The sequence below is a fragment of the Pristis pectinata genome, chromosome 17, assembly GCF_009764475.1.
Source record: "Pristis pectinata isolate sPriPec2 chromosome 17, sPriPec2.1.pri, whole genome shotgun sequence".
Classification (NCBI taxonomy): Eukaryota; Metazoa; Chordata; class Chondrichthyes; order Rhinopristiformes; family Pristidae; genus Pristis; species Pristis pectinata.
Window position 1 is genome coordinate 6,890,357 of NC_067421.1, and position 27,884 is coordinate 6,918,240.

Consider the following 27,884-nt stretch of genomic DNA (forward strand, 5'->3'; position numbering starts at 1 on the left):
CTGGAGGAGCAGCACCTCATTTTCCATCTTGGAACCTTGCAGCCTAACGGCATGAATATTGAATTCTCCCACTTTAGGTCATCCCCACCCCCCTCCCCCACCCACCGTGCTTCTTCTCTTTCCCAGCCTCTTTTTCCCCTCTCTCTCCTCACCTTTGCCCCATCCCCTGGTGGATCTGCTCTCCCCTCCTCCCCCACACCTGCCCATCACCATCTCTTACCTGCATCTACCTATCACCACCCTGTGCCCACCCTGCCTCCCCTCTTTTGTCCACCTATCACTGCTCTGCTTTTCCCTCCTATATATCAGGCTTCCCTTTTTCCTATCTTCAGTCCTGAAGAAGGGTCCTGATCCGAAACATTGACCGCCTGCTTTTCTACGTGGATGCTGCCTGGCCTGCTGAGTTCCTCCAGCGTCGTCGTGTTTTTCATCTAGATTCCAGCATCCGCAGTCCTTTATTTCTCTTGCAGAATTACATATTTACAATGGGAGCACATCCCAACTCATAGAATCTCTCTGAATATTCAACACTGGAGGCTGGTACAAAAGCCTCTGAGCACAAACTCAAGACACCCAAAATATATCTCTTTTGTTTCAGTGTTGAGGGACGGCTCCCTGAATATACAACTGGCCAGAATATTAAGTTTCAAAGCAGACCTCCTGTCCTGAACTGTGAGTTAAGTGGCAGGGATATGCCTTTAACAATGTGCTGATACAGGAGAGGGCCACTTAATACCTTCCCTGAAGTTTTCAATAACGACCAATTATCATGAACATTCATCTATTGTCTGCCCCTGCATAGTTTCAATGGGACAGAGTCAGAATGTCCCACACCCAATGATTGGTTTCAATGACCCCAAAGCATCAGTTAAAGTTGAATTGTAAACATATTATTTCCTGACGACTGGTTCTCATTTTAATTAATATCCATAATTTGATAACTCCAGGATAATCCCTAACAATCAGTATAGAAAAGCAAAAGAACTACAAAGGAAAGGGTAGGACTAATGAGGGACCAACGTGGGGAGATATCTTTATTAGTCACATGTACATTGAAACACACAGTGAAATGCATCTTTTGCATAGAGTGTTCTGGGGGCAGCCCGCAAGTGCCAACATGGCATGCCCACAACTTCCTAACTTGTACATCTTTGGAATGTGGGAGGAAATCAGAGCACCTGGAGGAAACCCACGCAGTCACGGGGAGAATGTATAAACCCCTTACAGACAGTGGCCGGAATTGAACCTGGGTCACTGGCGCTGTAATAGCGTTACGCTAACCATTACACTACCATGCCCTATGACGGATAAGGTTATTCACATTTTGTGATTGTCTTTGAAAAGAGGTGCTGATGTGATTGAGGCAAACAGATGTGAAATATTGGATGGGATAAATAAAGTATGAAGGGGATATAGCTTAAAATAGATAAATCACCAGGCCCCAATGAAATATATCCCAGGCTGCTAAAAGAAGCAAGGGAGGAAAATGCAGGAGCTCTGATCAGAGTTTTTCAGCCCTCCCTGGCAACAGAGGTGGTGCCAGAGGATGGGAGGATGACTAAATTTGTACTATTTTCTAAAAAGGCAGGAAATGGTAAACTGAGTAATTGCAGGCCAGTTAGTTGAACTTCAGTGGTGGGAAAATTATAGGAATCCATTTTTCAGGAGAGTAAAGAACGGTGGCTAAGTGGTACTGGTATAGATAGGTGCAATGGTCAGGGTGCACTGAAGGTCCTACACACCACAACTCTGTATGTCTTCAGTTGGAAAGGCACAGATGGTCAGTGCAGAAGTTTATGTTCGACTAACAGTTGAATCCTTTGGGGTAATGGGGGTTGATTAGAGCAGTTTACCTGGACTTTAGCGAGGCTTTTGACAAAGTCCAACACAGCAATAAAAGTCCACGGGATCCAAAGATGAATCGGATTCAACACTGGCTGCACGGCAGGAAGCTCAGGGAATGGTTCGTAGGCAGGTAAACTCCCCTCCCCTCTGATTTGTATCTACCCCCTGAATTTGGCCTGAATCCACTGAGGTGAGGTAAAACTGGTCACAGCTCACAAAAGGAGGACAGCTCAATGTACCTACAAATACCACAAAAATATTAATCTCTATACCTTCTGGTACATTGATCCCTTTTACTTCAGCTCATACACAGTGGTTTTTAATTCCAGTTGATTAAAGAACCATTCACCCTGGCGATCTCTCAGAGGAATCTGTCCCCCATCCTACCTGCAGTTCCTTGCAAGTTGTCAGTATGCCTTATACACTGCATTTCTTTATAAAATATCATGCCCGTCACAAATGATTGGCGGGCTGCGTTCCAAAGATTGTCTGACACACGTTACACTTGCCCAGTCCCTGGCTAACTGGTCTTCGATTTATTCTTTGCCTCCATCCCCTGCTGTGCCTGCTTGGACTGTCGTCTCCTGCGCTTCTGGTTCTGTAAGAAGGAGCCGATGGCCCTGGTGATCTTCTGGGTGTTCGATAACCCCAGGTTCCGGCTGCCTCGGACCAGGTTTCTCAGGCCCGTTTTCCGGTCACTCTGGTGGGCCAACTCCAAGATGTTCAGACTGATTCCTTCAAAGGCAAGTTTGTCTGCAATCAGGAGAGAAACGACTTTCTGCTTGAGGAGAGGCTGCAGGGATCTGCGGCATTCCAGCTGGGACAGAGTGAACTGGCTGTCTTCTGCCTGCTGCAGAGTTGGCTTCAAGACGGAGTACAGTTTCTGCAGGGCCTGCACGTCGGGAACAACCAGCTCACCAACCAAGGCCCCCACTAAATGCTTCAGCCCGAAGTTATTGACCTGTGACTTGTGGAGAACTTTCTTGGCCAGCCAAAGAGTATCCAGGAATCCCGACATACATTGGGCAAAGCGGTCTTTCATGAACAGTCCTTCCCAAGCTTTGCAGAGAATTTGACAGTCATGGGTCCAGATGTGGTGACCAGCCAACAGGGGAAAATCCAGCTGCTGCAGGAAGTGGAGGAAAGAGTCCATAGCGTCCTGGAGGCTGCAGGCCATCTGGGGTTCCCCTCGCAGGTACAGGACACCATCCACCACCTGAAATCCACTAGCAGTAGGCATGCCGTCCAAGGTGCGCTTGCTAGGCAGGATGTACTTGTTGAAGATCTTCTCACCACTCACGGCTGACAGCTGCACAATGTCTTCACCTCCTACTGAAAACAAACATAGTCATGACCCACTGAGCACAGCTGGATTCACAGCTGGAGTCATCACTGTGTGTCAGTGACACAGGGAGCAACCACAAGGTTGGCTGTGTAACAGGACACTCTGTAGATCAACTGGGAAAGCGGGCAAAGGAATGCTGGGTGGAATTTAACTCAGACAAATGTCAGGTGATGCACTTTGGGAAGTTAAACAAGGGCAGGACATACACAGTGTGCTGTAGAACAGAAAGACCTAGCAGTACAAGTACATAGTTCCCTGAAAGTGGTGACACAGGTAGACAAAGTGGTGAAGAAGGCATTTGTCACACTTGCCTTCATCAGGCGGGGCACTGAGTACAGGAGTTGGGGCGTCACGTTCCAGCTGTACAAGATGTTGTGAGACCCAACTGGAATACTGTGTGCAACGCTGATCGTCCAATGGATGTGACTAAGCTAGAGAGGGTGCAAAAAAGAGATTCACAAGGACGTTGCTGGGACCGGAGGGCGTGAGTTATGAGGAGAGATTGGACAGGCCGGGACTGTTTTCCCTGGAGCGTCAGAAGCTGAGGGGTGACCTTATAGAGGTTTATAAACAGAGGAGCAGAGATAAGGTGGACGGTCACTGTCTTTTTCCCAGGGTAGGGGAGTCTAAAACTAGAGGGCACAGGTTTAGGGTGAGAGGGGAAGATTTAAAGGGGACCTGAGGGGCAGGTTTTTCACCCAGAGGGTGGTGGGTGTGTGGAACAAGCTGCCAGAGGAAGTGGTATAGGTGGGTACAATTACTAAGTTTAAAAGACATTTGGACAGGTACACTGATGGGAAAGGTTGAGAGGGACACGGGCCAAATGCAGGCGAAAGGGACTCGCTCAGGAAGGCACCTTGGTCGGCATGGATGAGTTGGGCCGAAGGGCCTGTTTCCATGTTGTACATCTCTAAGGATCCTCTGCTGTACCAGCCCCGATGTTTAGTCCTGTAGTGTTCAGAGAGCTTCACTCTGCCTGAGCTGCTCTGTAATGTACTGGGAATGCTTGAGGGGAGGGAATATGGCGGGGAGGGACCCCACAAAGAGAGGGCCAAGGGAGCGGGTGCCCTGGAGTGAGAGTGGGGGGAGCACAGCATGAGTTTGGGGAAACTGAGCACCACTCAGATTCAGCAGGACAATGGATTTTTACTCAGTGTAGGTGTCGGGGTCCTGGGCAGAGGTGGGAGTGTGTGTGGGGAGGGATCCTGGTGCAGGGCAGATGACACCAGCAGGGGTTGCGCACAGGCAGAGGAAGAGGGGAGATGAAGGCTCTGAACTAAACTCACCCATGTATGTGGTCTGGATCTGGAAGAACACCAGTGGATGACCTCGCAGCTTCTGACTCTGCACTCCTGACGACCCCTCCCGGTACCAGTCCCCGTTCATCTGACTGGAACCGTCACTTGCTCCGTGATCAGTCGGAGCTTTGGAAGTCTCGGGATGCGCCGGCAAAATCTTGGAGGGTTCCACAATCTGAGCAAGAGACACAGTATGGTGATCACACCTCATACCCCGATATCAGTGAACCTCAAAACGTCCGTGAACCCCACCCAACCCTGGGACATCGGTGACCACCCCCCCCCCCCCCCCCCCCAAAACCCCAGGATATTCCCCAGAGTCTGGCCAGTGTCTGCATTTTCCAATGCTTGGGTTGAAGACTCCTGCATAAATACACGTTACACCCCGTGTATTTTTGCACAATGCGCCAGTGTATATTTTTTGCAGTGAACATTGCTGCCAAGGAATCAAGCTTCACTCTCTGCTGGAGCAGCAAACACAAGGTGCACCAAGGTGTGATATACAGTGCTGTGTAGTGTGATATACAGTGGGGTGTAGTGTCATATACAGTGCTGTGTAGTGTCATATACAGTGCTGTGTACTGTGATATACAGTGCTGTGTAGTGTCATATACAGTGCTGTGTACTGTGATATACAGTGCTGTGTGTGGTACTGCATCACGCCCTGTGAGGTGGTACACTCCTTCCGCCACTTACACAGGGCCTCTGTGTGTTCCCGATGCATGGACTCGAGGTTCTCGATTCCATCCTGAACACTTCTTCTCCACTGAATGGTCGTGGGCCAGAGATTCCCGGGGCCAGCGGGATTGCTGCACGTTTTCATGCAGGATTTGAACACATCCTGAATCTTTTCCTCCTGATAATCCCTTCCCAGGACAGTGCCTGAAATAAGGTGTCTGTTTCGGGAGTCCAGTAACTGGCACGTAATCAATGTGGCCAGCCCAATGGAGCCAACGAGTGTAACGGGGGCCTCAGTACTGCAGATGTTGGCGTGGGAGAGGACACAGAGGTTGGTTTACCCGGTGGACCTGGGGAACATTCAGAAGCAAGTGTTGTTGATATCTCTCCGACGCTGTGAGGTGCCTGCTACAGGGGTTGTCCACAGCTCAACAGCAGGCACGAGCATTCCACTTGTCTGGCTATCTGGGACTCTGGCTAGGCAGCCCAGTCTCCCTCTCTCTCTCTTTCATTCTCTTCCCCTTTCCATCTTGTTCTCTCCCTCTCCTCCTCTCGGGACGTATATCCCTTATCTGTTCCAAAGGAAACAGCCTCTGCAGGAGGCCATTTGGCCCCATGTTCCTGCTCCACTTTTCAATAAGATCACGGTTGTTCTTTTATCTCCTATGGGGCTTCACAGGGTGGATGCAGGATGTTGCTTCCCCTGGCTGGGGTGTCTAGACCAGGGGTCACAGTCTTAAATTAAGGGTTGGCCACTCGGGACTGAAGTGAGAAGAAACTTCTTCAGCCAGAGGGTGGTGAATCTTTGGAATTGAGCTGTGGAGATTCAGGCACGGAGTGTATTCAGGACAACGACAGATAAGATGTTGGATGTTAAACAAATCCAGGGATATGTAGATGCAGCAAAATGGCATTGAGGTCAAATCACCCATGATCTCATTGATTGGGAGAACAAATATGAAGGGCAGAGTGGCCTCTTCATGCTACTTCTTTATGTTCTTATGTGGTGTTTGCTTGTAGGTAGGGCGCCTCAAAGCACAGGAAGGGAGTACCATCGCTCGGTAGATGTGAGCTTTGTGCTGGGTTTGAGATCACGACCTACAGTTGCTCTTTTCCTCAGTGCTGGCTCACTGTGGGCAGTGGTGGATTCCACCATCATTGCCTCCATGGAGAGGTGGCTCCTGAGATAGGGGAAGTGGTCCAGGTTTCCGGGGAGCTTCACTGTGCAGTGGGGCACCTTGGTAGAGCCTCCTGGGCCTGGGGGTGTAAACATAAAGCCCACCCTCTCGTCTTTGTTAATGCATAAGTTGGTGACGACTTGGGGTGAGCTTGGTTCTGCAGGGAAGGTGACGTGAATTAAACCGTTTCCCATTAGACCCGTAGATTGGTTCCGCTCCAGCAGGAAGCTTGTTGGAGTAAGGTGGTGCACTGTAGCAGGAAGCATTCAGGAAAATGTTGGGGCATTGAAGCACCTTGTTTGGCACCAATCTGCACTGGAACTGGCTCTGTTGTGTACTGTTGGTTCAGATCACATTCTGCAGCAGATGTAGGAGGCAGATGAATTTCCGCAGGCAGACAAAGTTGAGGGGACTCCACAGTCCCTCTCCATTGACAAGTCAGAGGCTTTAGTGAGGTCAGAGAAGGCCTTGTATGGTGGTTGGTGACACGCCCTGCATTTTTCAATCCCACTGCAGACTAGTGTCAGATATCTGCATCATCACCCCAGTATTTTTCTCAATCTTTCTCGTCATAATTCTCATCTTAGAAGGTTAAGGAGGTTCGGCTTGTCATCGAACACTCTAACAAACTTCGACAGATGTACTGTTAAAAGTATCCTGACTGGTTGTATCATGGTCTGGTACAGCAATTTGAAGGAGCAGGAATGCAAGAAGCTGCAGAGAGCACTGAATTCCGACCAATACATCACAGGCACATTCCTCCCCACCATCAGTAGTATCTATAGGAGGCGCTGCCTCAAGAAGGCAACGTATGTCATCAAAGATCCCTACCACCTGGTCCATGCCATCTTCTCACAGCTCCCAACGGGCAGGAGGTACAGAAGCCTGAAGTCCCACACCACCAGGTTCAGGAACAGCTACTTCCCTTCAACCATTCGGTTCTTGAACCAACCTGCACAACCCTAATCACTATCTCAGTACAGCAACACTATGACCACTGTGCACTACAATGGACTTCGTGTTCTTTCTTGAATAGTTTACTTAATTTATGTTTTTCTTGTGAACGTTGTGTCTCTGATGCTCTGTGCCTGTGATGCTGCTGCAAGTAAGTTTTTCATTGCACCTGTGCACACATGTACTTGTGCAGGTGACAATAAACTCGACTTTGACTTTAATCCTGCTCCTGACCCCCAACAAGCCTCTCACTGGAGTGGAACAGTTACATGGTGAAGATTGTGTCCACTGTGCCTTCAGATGGATGGGCCCACTGTGTGATCGGGAGAGCAGCCACTGGGAGGAGGTAACCCTCTGCCCTGATCTGGTCCTGTCCCAGGAGCACCCCAAGCTCTGTGTGGTGTGGGATGAGCCTGTGAGGGCCCACGACGAGCAGTGATGAGGTTTCAGACCTCCTGAGCATGTGGACGGCGAGGCACCAATGTCAGACCGGAGCCTGTAACTGGTGATCTCGACGTGCTCCTGATTTCTTTGTGAATTTGCGATGAGGGCTGTAGGTTGCAGTGAGAAATTCCGACTTGTGTCGACAAGGGAGGAAACGTGTGATGAGAGACTTGTGATGTCATTCAGTGCCTGAGTGAGGCTGGGATATCCTCACCAGGACAGGGGGAGTCCCACACATGGGCGCCCAGACTAACTTCCCAATGGGCACAGTTCACCTGGAAGCAAACTGTATGTAATCTAACACAGGGTAAAACTGCTTTCACGTACAATTTGCACATGAAAAACTGGCATTAGTGGATCCAATTTCTATGCCTGCGCCTTTTCATATAGAACTCCTGTGTTTATATCACGGAGTATGTACCACATATCAATGTATAGTGCGGTTTACAGAACACACACTACGTTTCGGCCGAATTACCCGGAGAAATATGTTATTCAGGATGCATCATGTGCTGGGCACAGGGCTGTGTTTGTATTATACCACTACTTGATGAACAAGAGTAAAGAGACCTTACCATGAGGGAGTCATCATCTTCCTCGCTGTCACCCGATGATAATTTTATTGTCTCCTCTGCGAAGAGATAATTTTTTTAGCTGCAGTCTGCTAGTTTCTGCTTTCTCTAAGTACATTTAACAGTGAATAAATGTCAGTCCTCAAAGCTGAAATGAGTCCAGGGCACCCAAGGTAACTTCAGCAATTAAATCTCCCTTGGTTCCTATTTAAATTCAGAAGTAACTGCACATCATCGTCATCCCCTCAGTACTAATCACCAAGCTTCAAAACTTGGGCCTCTGCACCTCCCTCTGCAACTGGATCCTTGACTTCCTTACCGGGAGACCACAGTCAGTGCGGATCGGTAGTAACATCTCCTCCTCGCTGACGATCAACACAGACGTACCTCAAGGATGTGTGCTTAGCCCACTGCTCTACTCTCTCTACACTCATGACTGTGTGGCTAAGCACAGCTCAAACACCATCTATAAATTCACTGATGGCACCACTGTTGTTGGCAGAATCTCAGATGGTGATGAGGCGGCGTACAGGAGTGAGATAGATCGGCTGGTTGAGTGGTGTCGCAACAACAACCTCACACTCAACGTCAGCAAGACCAAGGAACTGACTGTGGACTTCAGGAAGGGGAAGTCGGGAGAACACACACCAAGTCCTCGTTGAGGGGTTAGCGGTGGAAAGGGTGAGCAGCTTCAAGTTCCTGGGCGTCAACGTCTTGGAGGATCTATCTTGGGCCCAACACATTGATGCAAGCATGAAGAAGGCACGCCAGCGGCACTACTTCGTTAGGAGTTTGAGGAGATTCGGTACGTCACCAAAGACAAATTTCTACAGATGTATGGTGGAGAGCATTCTGACTGGTTGTATCACAGCCTGGTATGGAGGCTCCAATGCACAGGATCACAAGAAGCTGCAGAGGGTTGTAGACTCAGCCAGCTCCATCACGGGCACACCTCTCCCCACCATCAAGGACCTCAAGAAGGCGGCATCCATCACTAAGGACCCTCACCATCCGGGACATGCCCTCTTCTCATTACTACCATCAGGGAGGAGGTACAGGAGTCTGAAGACCCACACTCAACGATTCAGAAACAGTTTCTTCCCCTGCGCCATCAGATTTCTGAGCGGTCCATGAACACTACCTCGTTATTCCTTCTTTTTGCACTATTTATTTATTTTTGTAATTTATAGTAATTTTATGTCTTTGCACTGTACTGCTGCCGCAAAACAACAAATTTCATGTCATTTAAGTCAGTGATAATAAATCTGATTCTGATTCTGACATGAGACCCTTGTTACCACAGGATCTACTGGCATTGATACATGTTCATTGTTACATCCATGTGTTTTAATCGATTGTTATCATGAGGAAAAACCACAATGTTATGAGAATTGTGTGACTGGGTTTTCCAGTATCAATATTATCTCAAAATGTGGTAAAATATTTTCCATTGAAATAAGACAATGCAAAGATCAGGAGAAAGAACTTGCATTTCTATGGTGCCTTTCCCATCCACGGTCCTTGCAGTATTTCAGCCTCATTCACATACTTGCAGCTGAGCCTATTGGATAGGCAATTTCAGGCTGGAAGATGCAATGGGAGTACAGGGGTGGTGTGATATCATGGTGATACTCCCACACATGAGCCTGTCCTCAGAACTGGGTATTAAAAGAATTGTGGAAGTCATTCAGAACCAGGCCCTTCGGCTCACCGTGCCCATGCTGACCAGCAGGTGCCCATCTGTACTCATCCCATTTATCAGCGCTTGGTTCATAGCTGACCTTGCCTTGGTGATAGGAGGCTACGCCATTTAAAGTGGAAGGTGAGAAGCCCAGCTCTGGACGCCAGAGTGAAGTGGGGTGTGGTGGGAGAGTGTGGGGGTCCCGAGAGGGTAAGTATGTCCCAGATCTCTGCTCGGGCTGAGGGAGGATTGCGCTGCTGTGTGGAGGTGATTGAAAGAGTCTGAGGGTCCTGAGAATGATGGACCCTCAGTCCCGGACTCACCGACATCAGCTGGGTCCACAGCCCAGGGCCAGTAGGTCAGGCTGGGAATGGTCGGGCTGAACTGTACCGGGAACGTCCAGAGAGGGAACGACAGAGGTGACTCTCAACATGGAAAGGTCAGCAAAGGGGAGAGGTCAGCAGACAAGGGGAAAGGTCAGCAGAGAGTTCAGGACCATCTTCCTGTGAAGATGGCAAGGTTCGGGAAAGTGGATGATGACCAGATGTTGTAAGTCAAAAAGAAAAAGGAAGCATATGTAAGGTTTAGGAAGCTGAAATCAGACAGGACCTTTGAATATAAAGGAAGCAGGAGAGAACTTAAGCAATCAAGAGGACTAAAAAGAACCATGAAATGTCCTTGGCAGGTAGGATCAAGGAAAATCCCAAGGCATTTTATACATACATTAAAAACAAGAAGGTAGCTAGGGGAAGGGTAGGTCCACTCAGGGACAAAGGAGGGAACTTATGCCTGGAGCCAGAGGAAGTGGGCAAGGTACTAAATGAGTATTTCGCATTGGTATTCACCAAGGAGAAGGACATGGATGGTGGTCAGATCGGGGGGGGGGGGGGGGGGGGATCTATTGATTTTCTATGGCGTGTTGACTTTAAGAAGGAGGAGGAGGAGGTCTTGGATCTCTTGAAGAACATTAAGGTGGATAAGTCCCCAGGACCTGATGGGATCTATCCCAGGATACTGAGGGAGGCAATGCAGGAGATTGCTATAGCCTTGGCCGAGATCTTTGTATCCTCTTAAGCCATAGGCTTTGGTCCAGAAGACTGGAGAGTAGCCAATGTTGTTGCTTTGTTAAAGAAGGGCATTCAGAATAATCCAGGAAATGTTAGGTGGTGAGCTTTACATCAGTGGTAGGGAAGCTATTGGAGTGGATTCTTTTACTTGCATTTGGAAAAGCAAGGACTTATTAGGGGACAGTCAGCATGGCTTTGTGAGGGGGTGGTCCTGTCTCACCAACTTGATTGAGTCTTTTGAGGAGATGACGAAGACGATTGATGAGGTCAGGGCAGTGGATGTTGTCAATGTGGACTTCAGTAAAGCTTTAACAAGGTCCCTCTTGGGAGGCTGATCCAGAAAATTAAGCCATATGGGAGCTATGGAGACTTGGTAGACTGGATTCAAAACTCGCCTGGTCATAGAAGACAGAGGGTATTGGTGCAGGGGTGTTACTCTGACTGGAGGTGTTACCAGTGGTTTTCCACAGGGATCAGTGCTGGGACCTTTGTTGTTTGTGATATGTATAAGTGACTTGGGCAAAACTGGTGGTGTGGTTAGTAAGTTTGCAGATGACACAAAAATTGGTGGAATTGCAGATATTGAGGAAGATTGTCAAAGAATACAGCAGGATATAGATCAGTGGAAAATTTGGGCAGAGAAATGGCAGATGGAATTTAATCCGGCCAAGTGTGAGGTGTTGCACTTTGACAGGTTAAATGCAACAAGAAAATATAAGAGTAATTGTCAGGACCCTTAGAAGCATGACCCTGAGGGATCTTGGGGTGCAAGTCCATAGCTCCCTGAAAGTGGCAACACAAGTAGATATAGTAGTAAAGAATGCGTACAGCATGCTTGTCTTCATTGTTGAGTATAAAAGTTGGCAAGTCACGTTACAGCTTTATGAAACTTTGGATAGGCCACACTTGGAGTATTGTGTGCAGTTCTGGTTGCTGCATTACAGGGAGGATGTGGAGGCTTTGGAGAAGGTGCAGAAGAGGTTCACCAGGATGTTGCCTGGATTAGAGACTATTAGGTATAAGAAGATGTTGGACAAACTTGGATTGTTTTCTCTGGAGCATCAGAGGCTGAGGGAAGACCTGACAGAAGTATATAAAATTATGAAAGGCAAAGATAGGATAGGTAGTCTTTCTCCCAGGGTGGAAATGTCAAAAACCAGAGGGCATAGTTTTAAATTGAGAGGGGGAAAGTTTAAAGGAGATTTGTGAGGCAAGTTTTATTACACAAAGAGTGGTGGGCGCCTGGAACGGGCTGCCCTTGGAGATGGTGGTGGAAGCAGATACGGTAACAGCTTTTAAGATGCAGTTAGACAGACATAAGAACAGGCAGGGAGTGGAGGGATACAGACCATCTGCAGGCAGATGGGATTAATTTAGATTGGCATCATGTCTGACACAGACATTGTGGGCCAAAGGGCCTGTTCCTGCACTGTACTGAGTTATATAATAATTTATAAATGGGGAAAGATGGCCAGAGTGAGAATAACGGTGTGAGACGGAGCACGTAAGAGACAAGGAGGTGGGAAGCAACTGGAAAATTGGAGTCAGAAATTTATTATTGAGTTCAGGATAATTGGGAACATCTAGGGATAATTGGGAACGATGTATAATGTCTCTGGATGGTGTTGCACAGGAACAAGTGGGGTAAGAGGGGGCAAGGATGGCTTCTGGGAACTCCTGAGTAACGGTGGGGAAGGGGAGCAGAAGCTGCTGCAGACGATGGCACTGGATACAGGGAGGGCAGGGCCAGGAAGGGCTGGACGGGGGAGGAAGCAGAGAGGGTCGGTGTTGTGGTCCATCACCTGGCCTTGACCAGGCTGTGTCTGCCTCTGATTGGAGGGATTCAAACATGGAATTACACGGGCCCTTACAAGGGTCGGTACAATTATGACATTTGAAAGACATTTCAACAGGTATAGGTATAGGAAAGGTTGAGAGGGATATGCGCCAATAGCAGGCAACTGGGACTAGCTCAGTTAGGCAAATGGCCTCCGATGGGAGAGTAACAAGGGGGAAAAAAGGGAAGATATAGGGTGTTAACTCAAATTTAAAATTAATCAGAACAAAATGAGTGTGTGATGGGACAAAGAAGAGGGAGGTTCATTCTGTGTCTAAACTTTGCTATACTGGGAGTGTTTGATAGAACAATGGGATCTACGGTTTGCATCTAACTTCTACCCTCCCTGCATGAGCCATTTATGCCGAGTAACTGTACCAAGTCCTTAACTTGGCCTGGATATCCATACAGAACTTTTAATGTTACACAATTTACTTCTTAACCCCGTACTATAAGCCATGCATATAACTGACTGGAAATCTTTAATGTTGGTATTGTTCCCACAATGCAATAAGTAAAAGTTGCAGCCTGACCTGCAGGAGGCTGCTGGGAGTCATCGCTGGAAATGTTGAGGGTGACCTCCTCTGTCCTGCTTGGTGAGGGGAGTTGGGGAGTCCTGGACTTCATGCTGTAGTTATGTTCAGTGTGCCAGTGCTGTTGCTCGCCATCTGTTGTAATTTCCTCTTTCACTGAAAAAGAATCTTCAGCTTGTAGTTCTTCTGGAGCATTCTGGACAAAAAAAGAACAGTCGTTGAGCATCTGGCAGAATCTCTGGCCTTCACAAGCCACCCCCTCACAGTCAGCAGTTGGGGAGTTACCTTTCTCTCTGCGCTATGAACCCCAGGCAACAAAGCCCAGCTGGGGGTGGTCAGGACACTCCGCTGCCTGTCCCAGTCCTGTTGCATGCACAGATGCTCCCGGACGAGACATCAGGTGATGCTCCATCCACTCTCCCACAGAACACAAAGGCCCAAAGGCACAATGTCAAGAGGAGCAGATGAGTTGCCCTGATATGTTCCTCAGCCAACATCACCGTGTTGAGGGAGCAATTAGTAAGGGGCGCTCGGGTTGATAAACGTAGCAAATGCAAAGTAGGAAGGTTACATTAAACATTGTGAGAAAGATGTGAAGTCTCAGAGGATACAAAAGAGAAATATTAGAGGGGTTTGAGCTGCAAGTTTAGACTGGAGAAGCTGGGGTTGATCGCTGGTGAGATGGGAGGATTTGACAGAAGTCTATAAGGTGGTGGTAGTGGGCACTGGCGTGGTGGGCTGTACATTCTGTGCCACAGTCTGGCGTGCTCTGCTACTTTGGTCGGGCAGCTGGGAAATTTATATTCAATAAATAAGTCTGGAATGAGGTGTTGTGTCAATGATAGTCGTAATGAAACGGGGGATTGTTGCAAGAGTCCACTGATGTCCTTCAGAACCAGCCTATCGGTGACTCCCTGATTCCTAAATGCCCTCTGAAATGGCCCATTAAGCCACTCAGCTGAAGGGGTAGTGAAGGATGGATCAAACACTGGCACAGCCAACAACACCCACATCCCTTCAATGGATCTGTGCAGGACATGGATTCCAGCAACTTAAAGGGCCCGTCACCACCACCCTTAAAGGGTCCATCACCTTCACACAGCAAACACCGGACGTATCCACCTTCCCTTTGCAAGGTCAGTTGGAGGTCAACGTTGGAGATTTGCTGACCATGGATTTTTGGCAATGTCTGTTATTCTGTAAGGATCACAGGGGATTTGTTGAGGCAGCAGCAATGGTAACTGGGAAATGATGGGCCCAGAGGAGGTTTGTAAACCGTGGCCAGAGGGCTGGAGGCTTACACAGGACGCTGTCTGGGTAAGGTTTCTCATGTCTTGTGTGTCCAGCAACAGCTGCCCTCTGCGTGCCTTCAGGGCACTGATACTCACAAGATCACACAAGACAAAGGAGCAGAAGTAGGCCATACTATAGAGAACCACTCCAATTAACAACTGCAACTCCCACCTACCGTCTCCTATGATCTCCATTCCCTGCTGGCTCCTGTTTTCAGGCAGGTGAGATGGAGTGTGCACCTTGCAGTGAACATAGAAACCACTCACCATTGACACTGCCAATGAATCAGCAAAGGAGAAAAACAGGTCCTTCCTTTACTGCTTTGACTTATTTTCCACACCCTGATAAAGCATCTACTCCAAGCTTTAATTTGCCCTACCTGTAACACCACAAAGTTAGGCACCATCTGTAGCATAATGGTTATCCAATGAGATCACAGTTTCCAATCACAACTTACTTGAAGAGCCCCCTCAGTTCCTGGGTCTTCCACACTCTCTCTCTGCTCTGAAAACAATAAAAGATTCTCAGACATGAGGGCTCAGCAGAAACAAGTGTCACCCTTCCAAAATGCAATCAGCTGCCCCATTCAGTTCGAACTCTGGGCAATGCACATCATGCAGATACTGACACCCCAGGGCACACTATACATCAGTACCACCATGTACTGCCAGGGCAAGATGCACCATGAGTTGGGTACAAAGAATACCTACTCTGCCTTGTCCCAGGGCTCTCGGATCCCTCGGTGTTCACAAACATAGTGAATGAACACCCACAGCCTCCGAGGCAGAGAGTCCAAAAGGGTTGCCACCCTGATAAAGAAATGTCTCCCTCATCTCAGTGTTACATGGCCAAACTCTTTGGCCGTGGTTCTGGATCCTCCTGACACTCACTGCTCAGATCTTGTCCTTTAACAAGGTCCTCAAAATTTCTGAAAAGGGGTCCCAGATCCAAAACATTAACTATTTCTCTCCACGGATGCTACCAGATATGCTGATTTCCAGCATTTTCTGTTTTTAATGTTAGATTTCCAACATCTGCAGTTATTTTTGGTTCTGGGTTCTCGAGACTTTGTTGAGTCCGGGTCCCAGTGAGACCCAGGGTGACACTTCCTCCACACTGTGCTAATGTTTCTTTAACTTTCAGGGACTCTGTGGATCGGATTAGTCCTCTAAATGTATTAACGGTGTGTTACCGTCATTATCCAATATCTGCCCTCATCCGTCAACCCTGCCCACCCCAGCCAACTTCCTCTCCCACCTCACCCCAGGTTTCCCACATTATCACTTACCTTTCTTAAGGACTAAAGTACCGAGCAGATCCTTTGCTTCCAGAGCGCATTCCTTGAATTGCATCAAAATGACCTCCCTGCTCAAGTCTAAGGGCGTTGCCTCCTTCAGAGCAGTCAGGGCTGACATGATTGGCTCATACATCTCCATCATCTCCTTGTTAATGCCAAACATCAGTATAATGGCTGCCAGCTCGTGCCCGGCTCTCATCCTTTTAATTAGTTGCTGTGTTTGAGTCAGGCTGTTGGCCAGTGTGGTCTGTTCCAGCCTGTGCTCAGTCTCCAGCTCCCTCAACAACCTGTCTCCTTGGCTAACGATTTCCTGCGTGATGGCAGAAGCCCGTCGTTTGATTGAAGCTTCGATTTCATTTCTCGCCAAGTCCATTCTTTCTTTCAGGGACATCACTTCTGAGTTGCTGGCAGTAAATCTATTGAAACTTCCCTGTGTCGTGTCCACCATTTGTTTCAATACTTCTCCCTCCAGCATCACCTCCTCCTTAATGCTGTGATAATTGTGACCTTTGGGAGTATGATGAAGCAACAGACAGTTGCAGCAAACGCCGGTAGAACACGTCTTGCAGAAAAAACTGAAAATAAACCAGACACAGACTGATCAACATGGTGAGACAGAGATGCAACAACAACAACAACAACAACAACAACAACAGCCAGCTCTGAGATATCTTCCTTCTTGCTGAGTTCTGGTTTCCCTCTGCCATAGCCCTCAACCACGTCTCAACAATTTCCTGCAACTCTGCTCTCACCCCTCTCCTCCTGGACAGAGGGAGATGGAGCTCCTGGTCCTCACCTTCCATCCCATCATCGTTCACAATTCCCGCCACCTTTAATGAGATCCCGCCACCAGCAACATCTTCCCCTTTGCTCCACATTCAGCATTCCAGAGGGATGATTCTTTTCACAACTCGGCATGGACGAGTTGGGCCCAAGGGCCTGTTTCATGCTGTAAGACTCCCTACATCTCCACCAGGCACTCTCCTTCTCACAGCATTTCCCAAGCAACTGTAGAAGATCCAACACTTGTCCTTTCACCTCTTCCCACCAGCCAGAGACACAAACATTCCTTCCAGGTGAAGCAGCAATTCACTTGCACTTCGTCCAATCCAGTGCACTGCATTCAGTGTTCACACTGTGGTCTCCTCTACATTGGTGAAACCAAACACAGATTGGGTGATTGCTTTGTGGAACATCTCCATTCAGTCTGGAGGGGTAACCCTAAGCTTCCCGTTGCCTGTCATTTTAACTCTCCATCCCTTCCTGCCTGTGGCCTACCAGACTCAATATCGAATTCTGCAACTCTAGGCAACTCCTTTCTCTGTCTGTATTGAAACTAGCCCTTTCTGCTGTAAGTCAGCCACCATTGACATTAGCTCAGAGTTTCCCTCTCTCCACAGCCTGACCTAGTGGCACTGTGGACTGCTCCTCAGTGGAGTTGATGCAGGCTCGTTGTCTTGATGGCTTCCTCCTGTGCTGTAGAGTCTATGTCTAATATTCCTTCCATTTTTCCTGCATGTGGACAGAGTAAAGGATATTCCCACAGATCCTATGCTTCCAATCCATTCTGGGAAGCACAGATATCTGGTTTATTAAGTCACACCAATATTCTAATAAAATAAAAGTTCTTATATGCAGATTGTATGAAAATAGGATAATCATAATTTAAATGCATCAATTTACAACTTAGTGGTCTCGATGAGACTTGGCTGAGACCCCCATGAAACTCCAGTAACAAGCCAAACACAATGACATCCCCCTGCATGGGTACAATTTACCATGTTCTCTTACGTATGTTGTGAAGTAAGTTTGATTAGTAGCTGGATTGATTGCTGTCACTTAAGTAATTTACTGTTCTCCAAACACTCATTATTAGTTATAGAGTCATAGAGCACGGAAACAGGCCCTTCAGCCCAACTGGTCCATGCCGACCAAGATTCCTACTCAAGCTAGTCCCATTTGCTGGTGTCTGGGCCATATGCCTCTAAATCTTTCCTATCCATGTACCTGACCAAGTGCCTTTTAAGTGTTGTTACTGTACCTGCCTCAACCACTTCCTCTGGCAGCTCGTTCCATGTACTGACCACCCTCTGGGTAAAAAAGTTACCTGAGGTTCTTATTAAATCTCTCCTCTCTCACCTTAAACCTCTGCCCTCTAGTTCTTGATACCCCAACCCTGGGAAAAAGACTGTGTGTGTTCACCCTACCTATGCTCCTCACGATTTTATACACATCTATACAATCACTCCTCATTCTCCTACGCTCCAATGAAAAAAGTCCCAACCTGCTCAACCTCTCCCCATAACTCAGTCCCTTGGGTCCCGGCAACATCCTCGTAAATCTCCTCTGCACTCTTTCCAGCTTAATGGGATCCTTCACGTCATATAAGTCAGGGATAATAAATCTGATTCTGATTCTTACATATTGCAGGGTGACCAAAACTGAACACAATATTCCAAATGTGACCTCACCAACGTTTTGTACAATTGCAACATAACATCCCAACTTCTATACTCAGCGCCCTGACTGGTGAAGGCCAGCATGCCTTCTTCACCGCCCTGTCTACCTGCGACACCACTTTCAGGGAACCATGTACTCGTACTCCTAGGTCCCTCTGTTCTACAACACTCCCCAGGGCCCTACCGTTCACTGTGAAAGCCCTACCCTCATTTGTCTTCCCAAAATACAACACCTCGCATTTATCCAAATTAAACTCCATTTGCCATTCGTCAGCCCACTTACCCAGCTGATCAAGATCCCTCCGTAAATACTGATAACCAACTTCACTGTCAACGACACCACGTATTTTAATGTCATCTGCAAACTTACTAACGATGCCTTGTACATTCTCAGCCAAATCATTGATAGCGATGACAAACAGCAAAGGGCCCAGCACCAACCCCTGGAGAGCACCACTAGTCACGGGTCTCCAGTCCGAAAAGCAACCTCCCACCGTCACCCTCTGCTTCCTACTGTCAAGCCAATTGTGTATCCAATTAGACAGCTCTCCCATGCGATATAACTTTCCATAGCAGCTTACCATGCGGAACCTTATCAACGTCCTTACCGAAGTCCATATACACCACGTCTACAGCCCTGCTTTCATGGACCTTCTTGGTTACTTTTTCAAAAAACTCAATCAAATTTGTAAGACATGGTCTCCCATGCACAAAGTCGCACCGACTATCCCTAATCAACCCACCTTTCCAACGTTTGTCCGTGTTATCCATCAGAATGTCCTCTAGTAACTTCTCTGTTCTCTGTAGCCTTTAAACTCTCATATTCTCCCAGTACATTTACCGCAAGACCCCATTCCCACTCCTTGGTATTTTTACGGATTTAATATACCTGCTTTATTTGCAATCAGCTTTTCTAGTGGATAGCGAACAGGTCTTTGCTACAACACCCCCAGCTTGAGCTTGCACAGCCATTGTACAATGAGCCTTCAGTTCTGGGATCAATCCTACCCACCAGTCAAGTACCCACGTCCTCTGAATCCCTGCAAAACACTTGAACACTAAGGGAATATGATTGGATCAGCTGCTGGAACTGTGCATAGGGAGGCTGATTTTACCTGATCTGTTGCTCCTTGTGTTCCGGACAAATGGTCTGCTTCTTGTTCCTTCCAATGCCGGCAAACTCCTCACAGCTGAGCACCTTCAGGTCATCGAAGGACATCACGGGGTGTCCGTACTTCTTAATCAACAGCTGGTGGCCATGGCAGCATCTCGGGCACAGGAACTGATCGCACTCAAAGCAGAGGGAAGTGGCGGGCTCCTCAGTGCCATGTGCCTGGCAAAGGCTGCAGCAGATGCCCAGCCCAGTACCAATCCTCTGCCACAGCTGTAGTGTGCTCACCAAATAGGCCATGAGTGTGTTGTCTTGTATCTTGGCGATATCCCTGTCTGAGGGGGCACCGCAGATGGGACAGGTGGCAAAGTTCTGCTCTGCCCACACATTCTGTAGGCACTCCAGGCAGACACTGTGCAAGCATGGAAGCAGCTTGGGTCTCTTCAGCTGGTTACGGCAAACTCCACACATAACACTTTCATTTGACAGAGCGACACCTGATCCTGATTCCATTACCTTTGTTCATTCAGAAGAAAAAAAATTAAATTAATCAGATAGTCTAATGATAATGAGTGCTAAAGTTATTCTGGCAATCATACACACGAACACCTCTACTTCCTCTGAAGTCTAAGGAAATTCGGCATGACCCCAATGACCCACACCAATTTTTACAGATGCACCATAGAGAGCATCCTATCCAGATGCACCACGGCTTGGTACGGCAACTGGTCTGCCCAAGGCCACAAGAAACTGCAGAGAGTTGTGGACACAACCCTGTCCATCATGCAAACCAGCCTCCCCGCCACTGGCTTTGTCTACACTTCCCACTGCCTCGGGAAAACAGCCAACTTAATCAAGGACCCCTTCCAGCCCACTCTTTCTTTCTTTTACCCTCTCCCGTTGGGCAGAAGATACAAACGCTTGAGAATGCGAACCACCAGGCTCAAGGACAGCTTCTGTCTCACTGTTATCAGACTCTAGAATGGACTCTCATATGCTAAAAGACGAACTCGATCTCCCAGCCTATCTCATCGTGGCCCTTGCACTTCATTCGTCTACCTGCACTGCATTTTCTCTGTAGCTGCAACACTATATTCTGCATTCTGTTTTTCTTTTTACTATCTCAATGTACTTGTGGATGGTATGAATTGTCTGGATGGCACACAAAAAGCTTTTCACTGTATCTCAGTACGTGACAATAATAAACCAATACCATTACCAATACCAATGTTACAACATCAAAGTATGGCTGATATCATTGTGAAGAATTACACCACTGGGGCAGTCATCTGCTCAGCCTGGCTTTCCCAGACACAGCAGACCGCCTGCACTATTTCTCACTGTTAGGTCCACTCACCGGGTGCGTGACAGGGTAGATGTGGGGATGAAATATCCCTGGGCAAAATATGTCTCAAGTAAGGAGTCAGCCATTTCATTGAGAAGAAGGTGGTGGCTTTAGGGGTGGCATAGTGGCACAGCAGGTAGAGCTGCTTACTCACAGCTCCAGAGACCCAGGTTCAATCCTGACCTCGAGTGCTTGCGCAGGAGTTTTCACGATTTTCCCTGTGACTCCGTGGGTTTCCTCCGGGTGCTCCAGCTTCCTTTGCAAGTGAATGGCAGGACCTGGAAGGAGTTGAAGAAATGTGGGGAGTGTAGCGACTCACCGTCCGAGCAAGCGAACCGGCTCAGGGGTCGGGTTGCGCGTCGTCGGAGCGGCGAGGCCCAAGATGGCGTTGGGCCTTCGTCTTCCCCGAGCGACAGAGAGAACCCGCGCGCAGGAAAGGTTTGATGACATAGAGTATACGTCATTGCCGTTTTAAGTGGGCGGGAACAGTCTATTTTAAAAGGCCCGCGCAAGGCGGGAAAATAAACCAGTTCTTGTTTGAAACCCATTGACTAGTGTCTTGTTTTCACATCGCGGTAGCAGCCACTATATTGGTGACCCCGACGGTCCAAACGGATTTTGGACCCGCACAATGGACGACAACACAGTGGCACTTAAGCTGCCCACCTTTTGGACGCTTTGTCCCAGCGTCTGGTTCGACCAGGCCGAAGCACAGTTCCACCTTCAGCAGATCACCTCCGACTCCACAAAGTACTACCATGTGGTCAGCTCTCTGGACCAGGAGACAGACGCCCAGGTTGGAGACTTCATCCAGTCTCCTCCGGAGAAAGATAAGTACCCAGCTTTCAAAGACCTTCTGATTCGGACCTTCGGCCTCTCCCGTCACAAGCGCACTGCCCGCCTGCTTCATCTCAACGGCCTGGGGGACAGATCCCCATCCGCCCTAATGAATGAGATGCTGGCATTGACTGAGGGACACAAGCCCTGCCTAATGTTCGAACAGGCCTTCCTCGAACAACTACCCGATGACATTCACCTGCTGTTGGCCGACGCCGATTTCAGCAACCCATGTGAGGTAGCTGCCCGGGCAGATGTCCTGTGGAAGGCCAAACGCGAGAACGGTTTGTCCGTTGGCCAAATCGCCAGGCCTCGAGCCCAACGCCTGCCTAAACCAGTCCCAGCAACCGAGTGACCACACCCCAGCAGCACAGATGACGACACTGGCGACCCGCTGTGTTTCTACCATCAGAGGTGGGGCGCAAAGGCCCGTCGATGCCGCCCACCCTGCAAGTCAGGGAAACGCCAGGGCCAGCCGCCGCTGACAGCTACGGCGGCTGGCCGCCGACAAAGCCTCCTATTCGTTCGGGACAAGCAGTCCGGGTGGCGTTTCCTCGTCAATACTGGAGCAGAGGTCAGTATTTTGCCCCCGACCGGCCGCGACACTCGTAACAGGCAACAAGGTCTGGTACGCAATGCCGCAAACGGCACAACGATATGGACTTCCAGTACCTGTACACTTCAATTACAATTCGGCGGCAGCCGTTTTACCTGGACCTTTACCCTTGCCACTGTCGCCCGACCATTCCTAGGAGCCGATTTCCTTCGGGCCCACAGCCTGTTAGTCGACCTGCGAGGGAAGCGGCTAGTCCACTCCAGAACTTTCCAGACCTACCCCCTGGGAGAAGCCAGCCTACCAGCCCCGCGCCTGGACTCCCATTTCCCTGTTGGGCAACGAGTTCACCAAGCTCCTAGCCGAATTCCCATCAGTTTTGGCACCTCAGTTTACAAATTCTATGCCCAAACATGGGGAACGACACCACATCACTACCACAGGGCCACCCCTTCATGCCCGAGCACGACGACTACCTCCAGACAAGCTCCACCTGGCAAAGGAAGAGTTCCGTCGCATGGAGGAGCTGGGGATCGTTCTCAGGTCAGACAGCCCCTGGGCCTCCCCCCGGCACATGGTCCCCAAAGCCACCAGCGGGTGGAGGCCCTGTGGCGACTACCGCAGGCTTAATGATGCCACCACCCCGGACCGCTACCCCATCCCTCACATCCAGGACTTCGCAGCGAAGCTACATGGGACCCGCATCTTCTCCAAGGTGGACCTCGTTTGGGGATACTACCAAAACCTGGTCTACCCGGATGACGTCCCCAAAACTGCGATTATCACCCCATTCGGCCTCTTCGAGTTCCTTCGAATGCCGTTCGGCCTTAAGAACGCCGCACAGACTTTCCAGCGGCTGATGGACGCGGTAGGCTGAGACCTGGACTTCGTGTTCATTTACTTAGATGACATACTAATCGCCAGCCGTGACCGCCAAGAACACCTTTCCCACCTCCGCCAGCTGCATTCCCGTCTCCGTGATTTTGGCCTCACTATCAACCCAGCCAAGTGCCAATTCGGACTTGACTCTATCAATTTCCTCGGCCACAAAATCACCAGCGACGGAGCAACACCCCTACCCATCAAGGTTGACGCTATCCACCATTTTGCTCGCCCCAACACGGTCAAAGGCCTACAGGAATTCCTGGGGATGGTCAACTTTTACCATCGGTTCATCCCTGCAGCAGCCCGTATCATGAGCCCTTTGTTCTCACTGACGGCTGGTAAGGGCAAGGACATCGCCTGGAATGACGAGGCTGCGGCTGCCTTCGTTAAGGCCAAGGATGCCCTGGCAGACGCCACAATGCTGGTACACCCTAGGACAGACGTCCCAACCGCCCTCACGGTGGACGCATCCAACACCGCGGTCGGTGGAGTACTGGAACAACTAATCAAAGGCCGTTGGCAACCCTTGGCATTTTTCAGCAAGCACCTTAGACCACCCGAACTGAAATACAGCGCTTTTGATCGGGAACTTCTAGCGCTGTACCTGGCGGTGCGGTATTTCCGGTACTTTCTAGAAGGCAGGCCTTTCATCACTTTCACTGACCATAAGCCTTTGTCCTTCGCCTTCTCCAAAGTCTCCGATGCCTGGTCAGATCGTCAGCAGAGACATTTGTCCTACATTTCCGAATTCACAACGGATGTCCAACATGTCTCCGGAAAGGACAATGTCGTTGCTGACGCACTTTCCAGACCAACCATCCACAGCCTGTCCCTGGGTGTCGACTGCACGGCCCTGGCTGATGCACAGCAAGCCGACGACGAGCTGCCCAGCTACAGAACCACAGTCTCGGGCCTGCAGCTCCAAGATTTCTTAGTCAGTCCAGGTCAGCAGACCCTCCTTTGCGACATCGCAACAGGTCAACCCCGCCCTATAGTTCCCGCAGCCTGGTGGAGACACGTTTTCGATTCGATACATGGGTTGGCGCACCCGTCCGTCAGATCAACTGTCCGACTGGTCGCCAGCAAGTTCGTCTGGCATGGCCTGCGCAAACAGGTCAGTGAGTGGGCCAGGACTTGTCCGCACTGCCAGACATTGAAAATTCAACGACACACCAAGGTCCCGCCACAGCAGTTCGAGCCTACCCGTAGAAGGTTCGACCACATCCAAGTCAACCTCGTTGGTCCTCTGCCAGTTTCAAGAGGAGCCCAGTACCTCCTTACCATCGTGGACCAGTTCATGAGGTGGCCAGAGGCAACCCCTCTATCTGACATCACGACTGATTCCTGTGCCCGGGCGCTGCTCACAACTTGGATCTCACGTTTTGGTGTTCCGGCCCACATCACTTCAGACAGGGGCCTCCAATTTACCTCCAGCCTCTGGTCTGCATTAGCGAACATGCTGGGGACGCAGCTGCACACCACCACGGCCTACCACCCTCAATCAAACGGGTTAGTGGAACGTTTCCACCGCCATCTAAAATCAGCCTTGTTGGCCCGCCTGAAGGGTCCTAACTGGGTCGACGAACTGCCTTGGGTCCTGCTCGGCATACGCACTGCCCCCAAGGAAGACCTCCATGCTTCATCAGCTGAACTCCCTGGTCGTCCCAGGGGACTTCATACCCGCCCTTCGGGACCAAGGGGAACAACCCACGGCAGTCCTGCAAAGACTGCGCGAAAGGCTCGGCACCTTGGCACCGATTCCCACTTCGTGGCACGGTCAAGCCCCGTCCTGTGAGCCCAAAGAACTACGAGACTTTAAGTTTGTTTTGGTTCGTGGGGCACACCTCGGGCACTGTTGCAACGACCATATGATGGGCCGTTCCGAGTCATCAGGAATAATGGTCACTGGGGGCAAGGAACAGGTCTTCACGATGGACCGCCTCAAACCGGCCCATTTAGATCTACAACAACCAGTCGAGGTTGCAGCACCGCAACGCGGAGGCCGACCTCCTAAGCAACGGCTAACACAGCCCGTGGACCTTGGGGACTGTATCGCCGGTTCTGGGGGGGGGGTTGTGTAGTGACTCACCGTCCGAGCAAGCGAACCGGCTCGGCGGTCGGGTCGCGTGTCGTCGGAGCGGCGACGCCCAAGATGGCGGTGGGCCTTCGTCTTCCCCGGGGAGAACCCGCGCGCGGGAAAGGTTTGATGACGTAGAGTATACGTCATTGCCGTCTTAAGTGGGCGGGAACAGTCTCTCTTAAAAGGCCCGCGCAAGGCGGGAAAATAAACCAGTTCTTGTTCTGAAACCCATCGACTAGTGTCTTGTTTTCACATCGCGGTAGCAGCCGCTACAGGAGAATAAAAAATGAGATTAATGTTAGGTTAGTGCCTCCTGGTGCCGTGTCTCTCTATGACTCTCTAAATTGGAGAATCTTTCAAATTGTCAGCTGTGGAAGCTTAGTCCCAGAGATTGATAGATCTTAGGATATTAGGAGAATCAAGGGATAAAAACATAAGAAACAAGAGTGCACCATTATCCCTTCAAACCCACTCACTGTTCACCTTAACTCCATTTTCCAGCACTAGTCCCCTGTGCCTTGATTCCCCTAACATTCACAATTCTGATGATCTCTGTTTTGAGTGGACAATGAATTGACCTCCATCAACAGTCTGCCACCCTATCAACAAAGGAACTTCTCTCATCTCAGTCCTAAATGGGCCATCCCTTATCCTCAAACTGTGACCCTTGGTCCTAGACTTAGAAACATCCCAGAGGCATCCTCCCTGCATCCAGTCTGTCAAAGCCTATAACAATTTTTGTAAGTTTGAAGGAGATCACCTCTCATTCTTTCAAACTCAAGAGAATCCAGTCGCACTTAACCTCTCCTCCTACAGCAAAGCTGCCATCCCTGGAACCAGCTTAGTGAATTATAGTGATGTTCATTATCTTCAAGAGCAAACCTGCAGTACGATACTCCAGCTATGGTCCTGCAATGCCATCTTTACTCTGTACTTAAATTCTCTCATAATAGAAGCCTCCATACCACTTGCCTTACTGATCACTTGCCACACCTCCATGTTGGCCTTCAGTGACCTGTGCATAAGAACCAGATGACTTCATCCAGAGGACCCCATGATAACCCTGGTCTCACCGCATCATAGATGTTCCGCCAGTCCTCTCCATCTCTCCCCTGCGGCTTCAAACTAATGTCTCTCTGCCAGATGTGAGGAAGGCTCTTCTGCCTGAAGCAGGATGAGGGGTGGTGGTGTGTGAGGGGGGTGGTGGTGGTGGGGTGTGGTGGTGTGTGGGGGAGTGAGGGGTGGTGGGTGCTGGTGTGTGGGGGGGTGGGGGTGGTTGTGGGTGGTGGTGGCGTGTGGGGAGATGGTGGTGTGTGGCGGGTTGGTGGTGGGGGCGTGTGGGGGGGGTGGGGGGATGGTGGTGGGTGTGGGATGGTGTGGGGGGTGGTGGTGGTGGAGGCGTGTGGGAGGATGGTGCTGGGTGTGGGGTGGTGTGGGAAGGTGGTGGTGGGGGGTGCTGTGTGTGCGGGGTGCTGTGTGTGGGGGGTGCTGTGTGTGGGGGGGTGAGGGTGGTGGGGGGGTGTGGTGGTGGTGTGTGTGGGGGTGGGGGTGGTGTGTGGGGGGTGGGGGATGGTGTGTGTGGGAGTGGTGTGTGGGGGGTGATGTGTGTGGGGGTGGGGTGTGGGGGTTGGTGTGTGTTGGGGGTGGTGTGTGTGGGGGGTAGGGGTTGGTGGTGGGGGGGTGGTGTGTGTGTGGGGGGTGGGGGTGGTGTGTGGGGTGGGTGTGTGTGGGGGGTGGTGAGTGTGGGTGTGTGTGGCGGGTGTGGGGGGGTGATGTGGGGGGAGGGGTGGTGTGTGTGGGGGGTGGGGGAGTTGTATGGGGGGGTGTGGGGGGTGGGGGTGTGGGTGGTGTGTGGGGGGGTGGTGTGTGCGGGGGGGGTGTGTGCGGGGGGGGTGTGTGGGGGGTGGTGTGTGGGGGGGGGTGTGGGGTGTGTGGGGTGGGGGGTGGTGTGTGGGGGGTGGGGGTGGTGTGTGTGGGGGGTGGTGTGTGCGGGGGGGTGTGGGGTGTGTGGGGTGTGGGGGGTGGTGTGTGGGGGGTGGGGGTGGTGTGTGTGGGGGGTGGTGTGTGCGGGGGGGGGGGGTTGGTGATCGCTGTTTAACGGGGGGCCGCTCACCAGGCAGACATGGGGGCAGTTCCCTTCCAGTCTGGGAGCGGTCAGCGGGCCTCCCCCCTCCCTCAGACCGGTGCCGGGAGCAGAGTCCGGAGGCCGAGGGAGAGCAGGGCTCCCGACACCGGCGTCTGCAGCTGGGTTGATGCGGGGAGCTGGGGCTGCAAGTCAACGGGAACTCCGGCCCGGGCGGGGGATGAAGCGGGCACCGTGGGTGCTCCGGCCCGGGCGGGGAGCTGGCGGCGGCGGCGGTGGTGGTGGTGGCGGCGGCGGGGGGGCCGGGCACCTACCTGCGGCGGGTGGAGGCGAGGAAGTCGGCGGCTCCCTGAGGCCCGGCGCCCGACCTCGGAATGTGAAACTGAAAGGAAAGGCTGACGGCTTCCGCCCGGCCCGCGGAACCGACCCCCCCCCCCCCCACCGGGCCTCAGGGACCCCCCCCCCAGCTCAGGACCACCCCCCGGCTCAGGGCACCCCCCGGGCTCAGG

The 27,884-nt window shown here is 50.5% G+C and overlaps 2 protein-coding genes across 14 annotated transcripts in view; both read right to left on the bottom strand.

Moving 5' to 3' along the window:
• LOC127579164 (maternal protein exuperantia-like) overlaps positions 1-27,884 on the bottom strand; it is a 103,109-nt gene that overhangs the window by 13,220 nt on the left and 62,005 nt on the right. The window lies entirely within an intron of this gene.
• On the bottom strand, positions 220-27,792 carry LOC127579160 (protein PML-like). 11 transcript variants are annotated; one of them, XM_052031764.1, is made up of 10 exons: positions 27,690-27,780; positions 21,604-21,880; positions 21,092-21,215; positions 19,597-20,108; positions 16,014-16,597; positions 15,183-15,229; positions 13,433-13,628; positions 8,318-8,373; positions 4,477-4,663; positions 220-3,177 (listed from the first exon to the last, which is right to left on the bottom strand). In XM_052031764.1, exons 4-10 carry the CDS (start codon positions 20,103-20,105, stop codon positions 2,366-2,368), a joined length of 2,391 nt encoding a protein of 796 aa, XP_051887724.1. In that variant the 5' UTR covers positions 20,106-20,108; positions 21,092-21,215; positions 21,604-21,880; positions 27,690-27,780; the 3' UTR covers positions 220-2,365. The 11 variants fall into 11 exon arrangements, with proteins under 11 accessions (XP_051887724.1, XP_051887726.1, XP_051887720.1 ...); XM_052031766.1 differs by having other exon boundaries at positions 21,088-21,215; XM_052031760.1 differs by having other exon boundaries at positions 20,950-21,215.

Coding starts and splice junctions, on each gene's coding strand:
- LOC127579160 (XM_052031756.1), bottom strand. CDS start 25,439: ATGACGTATACTCTACGTCATCAAACCTTTCCCGCGCGCGGGTTCTCC. Junction 16,598..19,596: donor CACAAGGAGCAACAGATCAG/GTAAAATCAGCC, acceptor GTTTATTTTCAG/TTTTTTCTGCAAGACGTGTT. Junction 3,178..4,476: donor GATCCAGACCACATACATGG/GTGAGTTTAGTT, acceptor GTTTGTTTTCAG/TAGGAGGTGAAGACATTGTG.